The 15,706-nt window shown below is 46.1% G+C and overlaps 1 protein-coding gene across 1 annotated transcript in view; it reads right to left on the reverse strand.

The window, feature by feature from the left end:
• The window catches only part of LOC307203779 (alpha-tectorin-like), an 84,037-nt gene that overhangs the window by 65,481 nt on the left and 2,850 nt on the right, over positions 1-15,706 (reverse strand). The window contains exons 2-3 of the mRNA XM_079954897.1: positions 10,147-10,280; positions 8,065-8,352 (exon numbers count right to left, since the gene is read on the reverse strand). Coding sequence (XP_079811023.1) covers positions 8,065-8,352; positions 10,147-10,280 — 422 coding nt within the window. The remainder of the gene's footprint in view (positions 1-8,064; positions 8,353-10,146; positions 10,281-15,706) is intronic.

Raw genomic sequence — 15,706 nt, forward strand, 5'->3', positions numbered from 1 at the left:
TACACTGATGTTTGTCCAACCACTTTCCAGTATGATAAGGTAAGCACTAAAAAAGAGAGACTTTTCCTTCCCCACCCCCTTTATTTGTCAAAAAAGAAAGAGACAACATCTTGCAATGTCCTTCAGAAGATGTGTTGGGACAAAGGTGAGATCTGGACTAGGGATGACATGTTTGCAGCTGACATCCTTAACTAGAGGTGTTCCCACTAAGCAAAGTCCCCCTCCACCAATTTCACAGTCACATTGACACTATACATTTAAAGCACATGGTGCTTCAAAGAATCCTTGGAACTATAGACTACCTCTCGCAGAACTGCATTTCCCAGTGCCCTTAACCAACTACATTTGGTTTTGGAGATGGAAGGTGCTTTCAATGCATGGTGTAAGATGTGGTGACCAGCAGGGCTGATTCCCCAATAACTATGCATAATAATAATAATAATAATAATAATAATAATAATAATAATAGTAATAGTAATACCTTTATTGTCAATGTACAACCTGCATACAATGAAATTGCAGGCTTAGTTGCAATGAACTTCAACTGGATCATATTCAGATCTCATTTATTGATATATCCCACCTTTTCCACTCAGCAGACCCACAACATTTCCTTCCGTTCCCCAGGCTGGAACACCACAGGGAAAACTCAGCTGCGCTCTGCTTCCAGTTTATCAGCTCCAGACCTTGTGCTTGGAGCTGTCAAGCACTGCCAGGGCTCAAACTGGGAAGCTTTGCGTCTCTGTGCAGCTGGGGTGAGTCACTGAATATCAAGGGTACAACATTGTGCAGTGAGGTACCCTCAGATCCTGGGGCTGACTCCAGCCAGCCAACTGGACAATGAATCTTCCTCATTTTCAGCAGCCTGGGCTCCAGCTGGGAGGGGCCGTTTGGCTCTGCCAGGCAGTAGAACTAAAGGAAGAAACCAACCCAAGCCCTAGCACCACATCCAGGTCTAAATCATAGCTTGAGAAGAAAAGAAGAAGAAGAGAAGGAGAAGGAGTAGTAGTAGTAGTAGTAGCAGTAGTAGTAGTTTGGATTTGATATCCCGCTTTATCACTACCCAAAGGAGTCTCAAAGCTGCTAACATTCTCCTTTCCCTTCCTCCCCCACAACAAACACTCTGTGAGGTGAGTGGGGCTGAGAGACTTCAGAGAAGTGTGACTAGCCCAAGGTCACCCAGCAGCTGCATGTGGAGGAGCGGGGAATCAAACCTGGTTCACCAGATTACGAGTCTACCACTCTTAACCACTACACCACATTGGCTCTCATCAGCTCAGTGACTCTTGAGTCAGGGACTTCTGAACAGGGACCTCCAGTGTCTATACCCCAGGCCAGTGTCTATACCCCAGGCCAGCATCTCCAGTGTCTATACCCCAGGCCAGCATCTTCCCTGCCCAAGGAACCAATTTCCCCTGTGGCAGAGACCACATTGTCAACACAGGTAACAATTGTGGAGGGAACTGTCAGAAAGGAGGAGGAGGAGGAGTTCTGGGCTGCAAACCAATGCCCTGCCCCTTTAATTATAGATCTTCCACGTCTCAAAGAAAGTGCAGAGCCTGGGAAGGATGATCTGGCCCCGGAAACATAACAGCCTTTAGCCCACTGTTGGACTTTGTTGGAATACTTTGCTTACTAGGGGATGCATCCAGCGTTTTCTGCGCACCAGCACAAGGGCTCTTGCACATGAGTATTCATGTTGAGCAACAGAAGAATCCAATGCAGCAGTTGCACTAGCAGAAACTCATTGCACAACAGATTGTGAAGTCTATTGCACAATAGAGTCACCAGAATGCGTATGAGTTTTTTTTTCAGAACACCATTCTGCAAGGGTACAAACCAAAACCATTTGACACTGGGGAAAAGGCAATCTTGCTACAAGTTCCACTGAAAGGGATGAATGTCACCCCCTCCCCTGCCTTAAGTGCCCACATTCTTTTATATTCTGTATGTAAATCTTCAGTGTCTTTTCCTCGCCGTTTTGTGTGAAGGATGGTGCCGTTCAAAACAAATTGCACTGTGCCGCAAATGCAATTCCCTCTCCCCAAAACAATCCATGCTTCCTCAACCTTGCTGCCTCCTCCAGACGTTTTGAATTGAGTGAGAATGAGATTGGTAAAGGTCGTTTCAGGAAAGGCAAAGAAGCACGAAGGAGCATGCCCTTTGGTTGAAGCTGATTTGAGTCTGTTGCTTCAGAGCACAGCCACAGTTTCCCAGTGGAGACAGCAGGGGAAACAAACAAAACAACAACATCTGTATCCCCTGGGAAACAAAACCATGGCCCTGCTTAGTGGGGGCATCTCATGATGCTTTATTTGGGTATCATGTAAGTTGATCAGGTTTGAAAAATGGCTGAAAGGTGTATTTGGTCAAACACCTGTCCAGAGCTCAATGGTAGAGGACATGCATTGAATGCAAAAGCTGAGGCTGCTGAAGAGACCAGAGACCATATTGGCCTGGAAGACCTGCTCCCTGCCTTGCAGGCCTTTTCCCACCTGGCCTGAGAAGGGAGGGCCTGGACTGACTCCAGCTACAAAAGCTGAGTCCACAAAACAGACTCTTGGGCTGGGGTATTGTTTACAGGGGGCGTTGTTGGGGCAGGGTATTGTTGCTGTTAGCTTTTTATATCTTTATTTTAGAACTTGTGATTTCTATGGAAATAGTTCCTTTCAGTTGTGTATTTTGTTTTGTTTTGTTTATTGTTTATAATTACTTTATTATGTTGTAGTTACAGGCATCCTCCTACTTATGTGGGGTTTATGTTCTGGGCTCCGTGCACATAACTGAAATAGCGTAAAGGGGGGAGTACCTCATTTTAATAGGGCATGCAGGGAGGGGGGAGAGAGAGAGACTCACATGTGCCACCAGGGCCACCGCCTGTTGGGCCTTCTCTCACTTGGGGCTGCTCCTCCAAGCCTTCTCTCCAATCCCTCGCATCACAACAAGTGAGTGACCAAGAGCAACTTCTGGGCAGCAGCCCCAAGCAAGGGAAGGCACAGCATTCCAATCAATTTATTTATTTTGCGGCGACCTGCATAAAAGCAGTCACACACAAATAAAACGTGCATAACTGGGGGAATGCCTGTATGTGGTTTTTCCATGTTGTAAGCTGCCTTGAGCATGGTTTGAACTGTGGAAAGGCAGCATACAAATAACATTATGTATGTTTGTTATGTATGTAGATGGTCCCAGGTTCAACCCCTCCTATATTTATTTATTTATTCACTATAGGCGGTTACAGAAGCATCAGACAGCACCTCATGCAAACTTGCTCTGGGTCTATTTTAGTATTCAGTTAATCGCTAATATAGTATATAAATTACTGAGATCGTTAAGTAGAGTATTTTTTTTTATTAGTGTGGAAAAATGTTTTGCCTCCCACCTTCATCGGCTGCTAAAACATTTTGCCATGTTGATAAAAATGATGCTTTGCTAATCACAGTAGCACACACACAATATTTGCATTATATTTCTGTTTTCCACACAACAACATATAATAAGTGGTTTATGAGATAAATGCATACACACACACACACACAACTTAAAACCCACAGTAATGCAATCAAATGTGATGCGGCGTAAAAATCAGAGTCAAAATTACTATCGGGATCAAAGAGTGGAGAATAGAACATAAGAGCTAGAACAGATAGAAAAGGTCACAACAAGATTTGAAAGATGGGTGGGGGTTTGAAAGGTCCTTAAAGGTAAAGGTAAAGGTAAAGGTAAAGGTAAAGGGACCCCTGACCATTAGGTCCAGTTGTGGCCGATTCTGGGATTGCGGCGCTCATCTCGCTTTATTGGCCAAGGGAGCCGGCGTACAGCTTCTGGGTCATGTGGCCAGCATGACTAAGCCGCTTCTGGCGAACCAGAGCAGCACACAGAAACGCCGTTTACCTTCCCACCGGAGCAGTACCTATTTATCTACTTGCACTTTGACGTGCTTTCAAACTGCTAGGTTGGCAGGAGCTGGGACCGAACAACGGGAGCTCACCTCGTCGCAGGGATTCGAACCGCCGACCTTCTGATAGGCAAGTCCTAGGCTCTGTGGTTTAACCTACAGTGCCACCTTGAAAGGTCCTTACTGGCTTCCAAAAGGATGTTAGAGGAAGCAGCAGATCGTCCTCTGCGAGGAGGGCCTTCTGCAACTGGGGAACCTTCATCAAACAGAACACTCTGCTCCAGCCACCCACAACTCCCCATCTAGTGATGGCACCTGTAGAAGGCTTTCTGACAAAGACCTCAAGGTCTTTGTAGGTACATGGGAGAAGAGGAAGAGTCCTTCAGATATTGTCCCAAGCCATGAAGGCCCTTAAAGGTCAACACCAGTCCTTTGAATTGGACTGCGAGCCAGTGAAGATGGCAAAGTACTGATGTGATATGTTTGCAACACAACATGTCCCAGTTAGGAATCTGACAGCCATATCCTTGACTGAATTTTCCAGGTTGTTTTCAAAGGTAGCCCCAGGTGCAACACAGTGTGATGATCTAAACAGGAGATCACCAGGGCACAGATCCTGGAGGCAAGATGGGATCCCAGCTGGTGTATTAGCCCAAGCTAGTAGAAGGCATCCCAAACTAGAGAGGCCACTTGTGTCTCTAATGACACAGAGGGATCACTAAGAATTCCAAACTAAGAACCTTTACAGTGAATGCAACCTTCTCCAGAACAGGTTGACACATCATTCACCTGGGCAGGTAAGCAGCCCTCAAAGTAACTACCCTCTGTCTGGTGTGGATTGAGTTTCAAGTTATTGGCCCTCATCCAGCCCATTACCTTATCAAGGCACAAAAATTAACTAGATCAGGTATGGCTAATCTGTGGCCCTCCAAATAATGTTGAACTCCCATCATCCCCAGTCAGCATGACACTAGGCAAAGATGATGGGAGTTGAAGTCCAACATCATCAAGAGGGACATAGGTCAGCTGCCTCTGGGCTAGATAGGTTGATGGTCCAATACTGGACCAAGATGGACTAATGATTCAGCAGACTGAAATGATATAATCATTCATATGATCTCTAAATGAGCGGCTATTATGCTGTTCATCATAAGATACAGTGGTACCTTGGGTTACGAACTTAATTCATTCCGGAAGTCCGTTCTTAACCCGAAGCGTTCTTAACCCGAGGCACGCATTCCCTACATAGGCCTCCATGGCCCTGGAAGAGGAATTGTGTTCGTATCCCGGGGCAAAGTTCGCAGCCTGGGACACCTACTTCCGGGTTTGTGGAGTTTGTAACCCAAAGCGTTTGTAACCTGAGGTACCACTGTACAACAAGGGCAGCAGAACAAGATTCCTTTCACTTGTGCTTTTTTTGTGATGGAACTCACTGTTACAGAGTGCATTCCCCCCATTTTTGTTGCCCATGGCAGCCATTTTGTGCTGGCACCCATGACACTTTTATCAAGGTTTGAGTACTGAGTCAAATCTCTCTCTCTCTCTCTCTCTCTCTCTCTCTCTCTCTCTCTCACACACACACACACACACACTGCCAATCGACTATGCCCTCTGCATCATTTGAATCTTTAAAATAGTCAAATACAAAAAAATAAATAAATACACCAACCAAAAGCAAACACAAAGCAGAAAGAAAATCAAATCAAATCAAATCAAATCCTAGTTATACTCAGAGCAGACCCATTGACATTAATAGATGTGACTAATTTACATCTATTAATGTCAGTGGGTCTACTCTGAGTTGAAGCTAAGTGGATACAACCCATAAACACACCACTCGATGATGCCACCTTTATTAGATATTCAACATCTGTAAGATGCGTGGGTAGTTCTGGTCTCTGCACTAGCGACTGGGGAACAGTGCCCCCTCTCCCCTGATAATATCAGCATTAGCTGCAATCAATGAATGAGCATTGCAGCCAACTGCGATCAATCCCCTCTTTGACTGGAGCTTGATTTTTTGTTGTGATAGCGTTGCAAATGGCTCTCTTTCATTTTTCCCCTTCTATGCTTTTAAGAACCCTGTTGGGATTTTTGTGCGGCGGTTAGATTCTTTTGGACACACAAGCAAGCAACCTTCATTTCTGAAATGGCCCTCCTTCCCCGCCTGCTCCGATTAACATCACAGAGGAGAAATTCCATCTGTGCTTACTTACATTTAAGTTCTGGAAATCAGATCAGTCGCTTGGGCCAAAAGATTTTTTTTTTTTTTGATGGGGAGGGGGGCTATTTTCTTCTCCCAAAAGGCAGGCTTTAAGATGATGGATGGCAGCCAAAGATTAATTTATTGTGGCAGAGGGGACACTGAAGGTGGGCTACACACACACATGTATATCTATAGATATATACACCTTCATTTATATACTGTATCTGGAAGATCTCTCTTGGTTCCATTAAATATCCACTGGGGACCAGTTGGCGACTCGAGAGACTGGCTGGGTTTATCAAGTCAAATAGCATTTTCATTCAGGTACTGCCCCTGACAACAGCACCTACCCTTTCCCCACCCTGGAGCCCACAATTTAGATGAAGCCTCTCTTCAATAGAGAGACCCACTATCAAGTTGTTAAAAGCAGGGACACACTAAGTGAAAATGCTAATGGGGTGGAAATGAGCAAAGCTGAGAAGCTGGGCTCCAGACTTCTGCAGTAACTTAAGCAGAGCATCTGGAAACTGGTTTGGTGGAGAAGGAAAAGCACAGAATTAATAGTCTAAAGAGCTCTAGAAACAGCAAGCAGACGTAGTAAACTCATGCTCCAACTTGGTGTCACTGAGCTTCATCCAGTAACTTGTGGACACAACACTGTCCCGGGAAGAAATCAAGGGAAGATATCAACATTTTAAACACTCGGCGACCTTTCAAAATTGACTTCAAATGGAATTGCCACTGAATTCTGTATACAGACATATTTTTAATCCATGGGTTTTAAGCACACACCATCGATGCATTTCAGATGTTTGGGATGCAAGGCAGATCTGAAATGGATCCACTTTGGACCTCCAGGGCCCAGCACATTGTCAGGAGATTAACCGCCACATGCCAAGCACTGAAACAGAGGTGGGAGAACTAGTGGTTCTGCAGATGTTGTTGGACTGATTCTCATTGTCCCAGATCACTGGCCATGTTGACGGGGGCTGATGTGAGTTGGAGTCCAAGCATTTCTGGAGAACCACAGGTTCCCTGTCTCTGGCCTAGAAGGGGCTTGCCTCTGCTGCAGAATTCTTGCCACAAACAGGGTGCTCTTGTAGCTTTACTATCAGCCTTGCATTCAATTACTGCCTTACAGTTTAGCACATGAAACCCATGTATGGTTCCATCACTTCCAATGCTCTCACATACAAGTTTTCTAAGCACATCGTGTGCAAGTCCAGAGAGGACAACGTGAATTCCTACCAGTGGCGTAGCGTGGGTTGCCAGCGCCTGGGGCGGGACAAGTGTTGTGCCCCCCCTGGACTGCCCAGTCCAGTCCAGCTGGGGTAGGAGCGTGTGCCGGGGGGGGGGGCACAAACAGAGCCCACACAGAGGGTGAAAGGAACCCACCTCCAAGAGGCTCATAGCCTGCTGCCTCCATCCACCTGCCTGCTAGACCAACCTGCCTGTCGCTGCATCTCAGCTGCTAGGGATCTGTGCCTGTCATGGAGGCACTTGATTGTGTCCTCTCAAATATGTGAGCCTGGGGTCACGGCCCCCTCTACATCCCCCACACGATTCCTACTGAACAATCATGCAACAAACTCCTGCTCCCCATAGGTAAGATCAGCAAACATAACCAGGTATGTGCACATTTTGTACTTATTGCTATACAGAAGTGGCTTCCTTTTGGGAGTTTAGTGTTGGCTCCTACTCAGAACATGCACTTGGACAAAATAGTGGTAGAGCCTCTCTCTGGCATGCAGAAGGCGCCAGGTTTAATCCTTGGCATCTCTGGGGGCAGGGATAGACTCCTGCCTGAAACCCTGGAGAAACCCTCCCAGTTAATGTAGACAGTACAGAGTGAGATGACTCAGCATGACACAGCATGAAGCAGATTCCTAAGTTCCTCCACTGTGAAATAATTCTAAACTTGGTTTTAGCACATCACATCCCGTTAATGTTCCACCCTTACCGGGGTTGTGCTGCTGCCTCCGTAGAAGGTGACCTCTTCCCAAGTAGCAACAAAAATGGACACAGCGTTGAATGATGGCAGGTTCTTGAAATACTTCCGGATATCTTTGGAGACCTTCTTGAGGAGATCAGGATCCGTGCTCTCCCGGTAATAGACTTCCCCTCGGATGCCGTTGTGGACGTCTGCCCAGAAAGGAGCGATAAAAGCCCTCCCGTCAGCCAGGGGGAAAGACTCTGGCGTGAACTGGCTGACCAGTACATTAAAGGAAACGACGCCATTGTTGTTGACCTGCGAGGGAAAGCGGAATGGTTTGATTTAAGCCAGTGCAAGGCTTGGCAGCGAGAGGCAGAAATGTCAGCTTAAAATTATGCTTGCGTAGGTTGAGCTGGTGGCAGAGGCTGGGCTATGCAATTATGGGTTGTAAATAGAGCTATATTTCTAGGCTCCTCTGTGGCCTTCATCTCACCCTGAGGCTGGGATAGAACTGAGGTTCAAAAACCCACAGAGAAATGGAACCCAGAGGTCACCCCACCCCCCTGGAAATTTCCATACTCTGCATTCTCATCATGACCACCTTTTCACAGAATACTCACCAAAGCAGACTGGTCTAAAGAGATTTGTGGGAATTATCTTCTGGGGAAGTTGTATGCTTCCAATGTATGGTGCGTAGTCAGCCCTAACCTGCACATCTCCTGCAGTCTTCTGCTCCGTTAGCAGTTAGTTTCCCATTGGGAAACAACCAGACCAGGACCGTCTTAAGCATACAAGGTGCCCAGGTTGCCCAGAGTTGTCAACCTTTTTTTAGGGGGGGGGACCCAAAGTTGTTGACCTTTGTTTAGGGCAGGCCAGTGAGACACGCATGGCAAAGCTGACCTGGCCTGCTGCCTCAGCATCAACAGAGGAGCGGCAGCAGAGCAAGGCCGGAGCTGAGCGCCTGGGGTGGGCAAGCAGAGCCCAGCACAACAGTTGAGCCTGAGATGGTGGCGGCTGAGCGAAGCTGTGTGCCTTGTGTGAGCAGCGTGCGTTGGGCAGGCCTCTCAATGGCCCACCAATCCCAGGCGCGCAGGAGGGTGGAGTTAGCCGGCACCTCGCTCAACTGTAGCAGAAAAGTTGTAGTGCTCTGATGGGCTCTACTCCACTCGGCAGCGGCTGTTGGCTCTTCCCAATCCCCAGACTCCAAATCTTGGCCCTGGACTCTCGGCCTGGAGCTCCTGAGAGCCCTGCGCCCACCCCTAGCACCTATGGGTAAGATGGTCCTGAATCAGACATTTACCTCTGCCCACATCACTTTCTAAAGTGGTAACATCCATCAAGAGCTTCACCACACAATTCTGCTTCACTGTTGGAGCCTCCTTGGGACTACACCACATCTAACTACAGGAAACTAGAGAGATGGGGAGCCAGAAGGAACCAGACGGTGGAAAAGGTCCTCTGTCTGAGACCTCAGAGAGTTTCTTGCTGGTCAGAGTACAGAATCCTGGGTTGGACTGGCCTGTGGTCTGACTCAGCGTAAGACAGCTGAGGTCTCTTTCTGCACATTTTGCCCATGTATTTGCTCACCCCTTGATCCTGCACTAAAGAGGTAAATTTTTTTAGTCTTTTCAAGCACCACCATGAGAGATCAAGTCAGCCGAACAGCTCGTCTGCTAAACAAACAAACAAAGCAAATAAAGATGCAAAAAATTAAAATAAAAAAAAAATCCCCGAAGCTGGAACGAAATAAATAATCTTCATTTTCCTGCAGCTGCTCCCTCCATACGCTTGTTGCGTGTCATGCAACAGGAATAATGTCCGACGTGTCAAGGCCCTCGCGTCTCTCTGGTGTTTAATCACCTGCAAAAGGCAATTTATTGCCTTTTATATCCCTGCCCCACGAACATTAGCCCATTAAATATACCTCTGACTTTCTTAATCATAAAACCTATCAGTTCATGAAATCTAAGAACTTGTCAGGAGGAATCCCATAAATCTTCCTCTGGCCTGAAATGCTGGAGGGAAGCTGTGTTTAAAATGCAGACGTTAATGGTGGGGAAAATGAATAATAGGGTCCGGCGGCTTCCGCAGCCCCAGCCCTGTACTTACAAAAATGGTTCGATATGGGACTCCGAAGAAGATGAATGGGAAGGACAGCTTGATCTCCGGGGAGCTGCCGTCATCCACTTTGGGCGTTTTGGTGTCGTTGGGCCAGAACGGATACAAAATTGCCATGGCCTGAGCTGTAATTGGGACATATGTTCTATTATTCAAATGCCAGCCCCACTGTGTTGCGGTCACCATTGGCACACAATCAGAACCATCTCATCTCCCTCGCCCTGAAAGCCCCTTTAATATTTAAAACAAACAAGCAAAATGAGTACCTGTCGACTAAGATGCACCTCCATCTGCGGTGAGTCATAGCTGGTAATTTAGAATGACACACAAATTCACTATACTCAGGCAAGATATAAGGACCAGCAAAACTGAAACCTGTGGACCTTAGAGCAGACACATGCAAATTCAGACCCCCTCAAGTGTCCCTATTTTCCAGGAAGAATCCCGCATTTACAGAAGCCGTCCCGGTTTCTGATTTGGTCCCAGAATGTCCTGCTTTTCCATAGGACGTCCCTATTTTCATCAGAGAAATGTTGGAGGGTATGGAGTTATGTGACCCCTGAGCCAAGGAGATAAGTAACTATACACCCTTTAGAAGACATCTGAAGGCAGCCCTGTATAGGGAAGTATTTTAATGTTTAATGCTGTATTATGTTTTTATATATATTGGAAGCTGCCCAGTATGGCTGAGGCATTCCATTCAGATGGGCAGGGGTATAAATAATAAAATTGTTGTTATTAAATAGGACGTCCCTATTTTCATCAGAGAAATGTTGGAGGGTATGAGATATGTCCTTAATGTCAGTCATGACAATTGATTTCAGTGGGTCTACTCTGAGTAGGCAGGGCGAGATTGGATATAACCCCTAAAGTTTGTCTATCTGCCATGTTTAAAGTTATTTTTCACATTGATTTAAGCTAAGCTGAGTGCCAAACCTCCAGTTGCTCATACAGTGGTACCTCTGGTTAAGAACTTAATTCGTTCTAGAGGTCTGTTCTTAACCTGAAACTGTTCTTAACTTGAAGCACCACTTTAGCTAATGGGGTCTCCTGCTGCCGTTGCACGATTTCTGTTCTCATCCTGAAGCAAAGTTCTTAACCCGAGGTACTATTTCTGGGTTAGAGGAGTCTGTAACCTGAAGCGTCTGTAACCTGAAGCATCTGTAACCTGAGGTACCACTGCATAAGGCCCAAGCCTGAACACGGATACAAGTTTGCAGGTGTTCCCAGAGAAAGCACTTGCTAAAATGGCCTTACTGGCAAAGGCGAAATGGCAACAGCTCTATCCTGAAACATTCCCATGATGGGCAGAAACTCCTGCTCACACAACATCAACTGAATTGTATCTGCTTGGCTGAGGTTTCTTTCCCTGATGTTTTTACATGAGGGGATAATGCTGTCTCGGCTAGAAAAGAACTTTGCTGCCCTCGTTATAGTCAATGAATGCTCAGCCGAGCCTCCAAAGGCAAAACAATTCACCCTCTGTTTAAGACTCTTTGCTGCAGTCCTATGTTAAGTTTCATATGGGCGCCTACCAGGGCTGCATGGAGACCTTTAGAGGCCCTAAGCCCTGAGAAGGTGATGGATCCCCAGGTGCAATTCAAAGTAAGAACAATAGTTAACCGTATAAAATAAAAATTATAAAATAACAATGAAGCATAGATTTATTGTAGCACACGACAGGACCTGATATCCATGCATTATTTCCATCTATGTTAGTAGGACGTCCCCTGGTTTAAGTGGGGATAAGTAATTGAAAAGAGAATGGAAGACAGGGGAAAAGTGTGGAGTGTAAAGAAATCTAACAAAGTTCTGATTTTTCCCATGATGACTGCTCAAGACTTTAATTTTTTTTAAAAAATAATCACGTTTTTTGAATATAAAACAATCTCATTTTGTGTGTGTGCACTCTTTCACTGAAAGTGCTTTAAGCATGTGCTTAAATGGAGATTAATGGAGATACATCTGCAGAAACTGAAGAACTGGCCATTGAAATATGAACTTTTTAAAAGGAGTGGAATGATTTTGGACAGTATATGGTGTATAATATTTCTGTCACGCACCTGCTGGATTGTTCTAACCTACACAGAATGGAAGGAGTAAAAATGTTGTTGCGTTTTTATTGTTGTTATTGGTGTTCTTGTTGGGAGCCGCCCAGAGTGGCTGGGGAAACCCATCCAAATGGGTGGGGTTTAAATAAATCATTATTATTATTATTAGCCCAGAATGGCCTATCGAGTCATTCAGCGCTGGCACCTTCCCACTGCGTCTTCCTGGATTTTGAGAAAAGGAGAGTCCCCTTGGCTGTCCTCCTGCTCTTTGGCCCATCAGCAGCACTTGTCTTAACAATTCGATCAGAACACCTAAAGGCCAAAACTAGGGATGGAAGGATCTGCCTTCTATCTGCTTTCCTGGATTTCAGTTCACTCACCAGCCTTAAATTCAGTTCTCCACATTTTGCAGCTATTTACTGATTTTCTTTCTTTTTTAAAAATACCTCTTGAAAATTCATTGGTTTTAGTACGAATTTTTCCTAATAATCACATTTTTATATGCACTTTTGACTTACTTTGCAAGCAATCTTCCCTGCCGTAACGCATTTCTGTATATTATTTTCACTAACGTTTACATTCTTATGCACGCTTTCCCTCAGTGTATGCATCTTTGTAAACCTGGTTCAGTTGGAAAACTGCCTCACAAAATTCAGAGCAGTGTGAATGTCAAAGGCTTAGCTGTGTTTCGGTGGACATATAGCTTTGGAAAGTGCAGATTTGATGGGTTTGCATGCTGAATCCAATCTCTCCACCATCCCTGGACACAACCTCAGGGCCCTTCGCCCTTTTCTGAATCACATTACACATTCCCACCTCTGCTTTCAGCCACAGCGAGGTCTTCACGCAATGGCATTTCTCCTAATTTGCTAAATGCCGTAATGGCAGGTAGAGTCGGGCCTCCTTCTCACAGTTTCTGAAAGACTTGAGTTCTTTTCACACAACGAGGTGTGTACTAGGAATGCATTCATGTAGTGTGTGCGTGTGTGTGTGTGTGTGGAAGAGAGAGAGAGAGAGAGAGAGAGAGAGAGAGAGAGAGGGAGGGAGGGAGGGAGAGGGGAGGGGATCACCAGGACTGTATTTGGTGGCCCCATTCCTGCCACAGCACTGGTTGGTGACTAGGCCCGTGGCTTGAATCAAAAGGTGCCGCCCTGATAGAAAAGCATTTTCTGCCCACAGAAAAAGCTCTTTTGGATGCTGTGTGAAAAATAGAGAGTCCGAATCTTGCACAAGTTCTTGAGCAAGGCCCTTGTATTGCCATCTAGAGAGGAGCTGCAACAAATATTGCAGTGTGGTGTTTCTGTTCCAGTGTCCAGCCGGTCATTCCCTCTTCCAATACATTTCATCCTACACCCTCTCCTCATCTCCAACTCCCCATTTCCCTTCTCTTCCCCAACAGATACTCAGTGTTCTGTGAGCTCTGAGCATGCTGTTTCGGGACCGGACAGGCTGCCTACTTGGGTATTTTTCCAATAAGAAAACTACAGTGGTACCTCGGGTTACATATGCTTCAGGTTACAGACTCTGCTAAACCAGAAATATGACCTCGGGTTAAGAACTTTGCTTCAGGATGAGAACAGAAACTGTGCTCCGGCAGCGTGGCAGCAGTGGGAGGCCCCATTAGCTAAAGTGGTACCTCAGGTTAAGAACAGGTTTAGGTTCAGAACGGACCTCCAGAATGAATTAAGTACGTAACCAGAGATAGCACTGTATAGAGATAACCAGCCTTTGTTGAAGCCTTTAGCGTGCATTGGGCCAGTGAATCTGGTTAGAGAATGGCCTTTACTTTTTGCACATCGAGCGATGCTGGTAGGTAAGAAAATAATAAAGTTGTTTATTGCAGGAAAGATGCTGAACTTGGACAGAAATGTTTCCAGTTCTAGTCCCACTAACTAGTCTAGAGAGGAACAAGGCAGCCATGCTTGCTCCCTTTGTTCTCAGAGGATAGTATGAAGATGACCTCTCATCCAGAGGTCTGAGAGAGAGAAGTGTGAGGAGGAGGAGGAGGAAGTTGTAAACAGGATGCAACCTGAGACGTATCAGGCCAAACAAGAAAGAGATAAGAGAAGTAAGCTGATAGGTTAAAGGTAGAGGGATAGTCTGGGAATGTGGAAGGGCCTCGCACTATCTGCCTTAACCCCATGTAAGGCCCTCTTCGGCAAGCTGAGTTGCACCCAAACTTCCAACAAAAGCCCTTCGGCTTGGCACCACGACAGGCATGAAGGATCTGTTTGTGAAAGAGGGCAACTGTCCTGGCTCTGGAGATCGGTTACAAGGACTTGAGATCGTTGAAATAAATAAATGGCCCAGCGCAGCAGGATGCAGGCTCCACCCTCTGCCGTGATGAGGGAAATCCCTGGTCTCCCTGGAGCTTCCCCTCACATTCTTCAGGTGAATACAGTCTCTCAATCCCATCAGCATCAGAGGCACAACTGGTGGTGACACGAGGGAGGGCCTTTTCTGCGGCTGCCCCCAGATTGTGGAATTCCCTCTCAAGAGAGGTTGGACAGGCTCCCTCCTTGTTGCCTTTCCTCTGGTAGGCTCAGACCTCCCTGTTCTGGCAGGCCAGACAATACTGACCACTGGGAGCTGGTATTTGGGGCAATCGGTATTTGAATTGCTGGTGCTAAAAGCGTTTTATTGTATTTTAACTAGGGTCTTCGGCTACGCTTTAAAAATTGCTTTGTGCTTTATCAAGATGCTTAAAAAATTTTTTTAGTCGTCTTGAATCCCATCTTGGGAGAAAGGTAGGATATCCACACATTTTTTTCATATTCGTGTCCAGGCAAACTGTGGATGAAGGGACTGTAAACTCCCATAGGGTAGCGCCTTGCCGAATTTGTAACAACTTGGAATTAAGGTTAAAGTGCTTGGCTTGCATATGCTTAAAAAAGAATTGATAGGATCTACAGGACAGAAAGAATTGATAGAATCTACAGGGCCTAGAAAAAGCATCTTATTGTCAGCCCTAGCAGTAGATTTTTCCAATTACCAGTGCAGTGTAAGGATTAGAATAGGGGGTGGGGGGATCCAGGGCCTGAATGCGGACCTCCAGGTATCTCTATCTGGCCCTGGGGAATCTCCCCAAGAAACAGCCCTCACCCACCCTGCTTCACTCCTTCCTTAGGTTTTTTAGCCTGGCTGGAATGTGTCCTTGAACCCTCGTCATGCCTACTGCTTCCTTGGATACTTGATAAAGTGAGGTTGTGCGGGTTATGTAGAAACTAACCTACCATGCAAATGCAAGAATTACATTTCTCCTCCTCCCACTTTGCTTCTGGGTGCACCCAGCACTGGCATGTGGCCCCCAGTCTGTAGAACCAAATGGTGAAAATGACCTGGAAGGCCTGTAAAGGTCAACTTGGTAGCCCACATAACCCGGGGACTATGCCATTCACTGCAATATGTTCATCCACTTGCTTTGAGAGATGCTAATTGGCTGGCTTTGATGCTATGCTTATCTGCTGACTTGGGATGCTTGGCTATTGGCCTTGGGAGGG

Source organism: Podarcis cretensis (assembly GCF_951804945.1).
Source record: "Podarcis cretensis genome assembly, chromosome: 15".
Classification (NCBI taxonomy): Eukaryota; Metazoa; Chordata; class Lepidosauria; order Squamata; family Lacertidae; genus Podarcis; species Podarcis cretensis.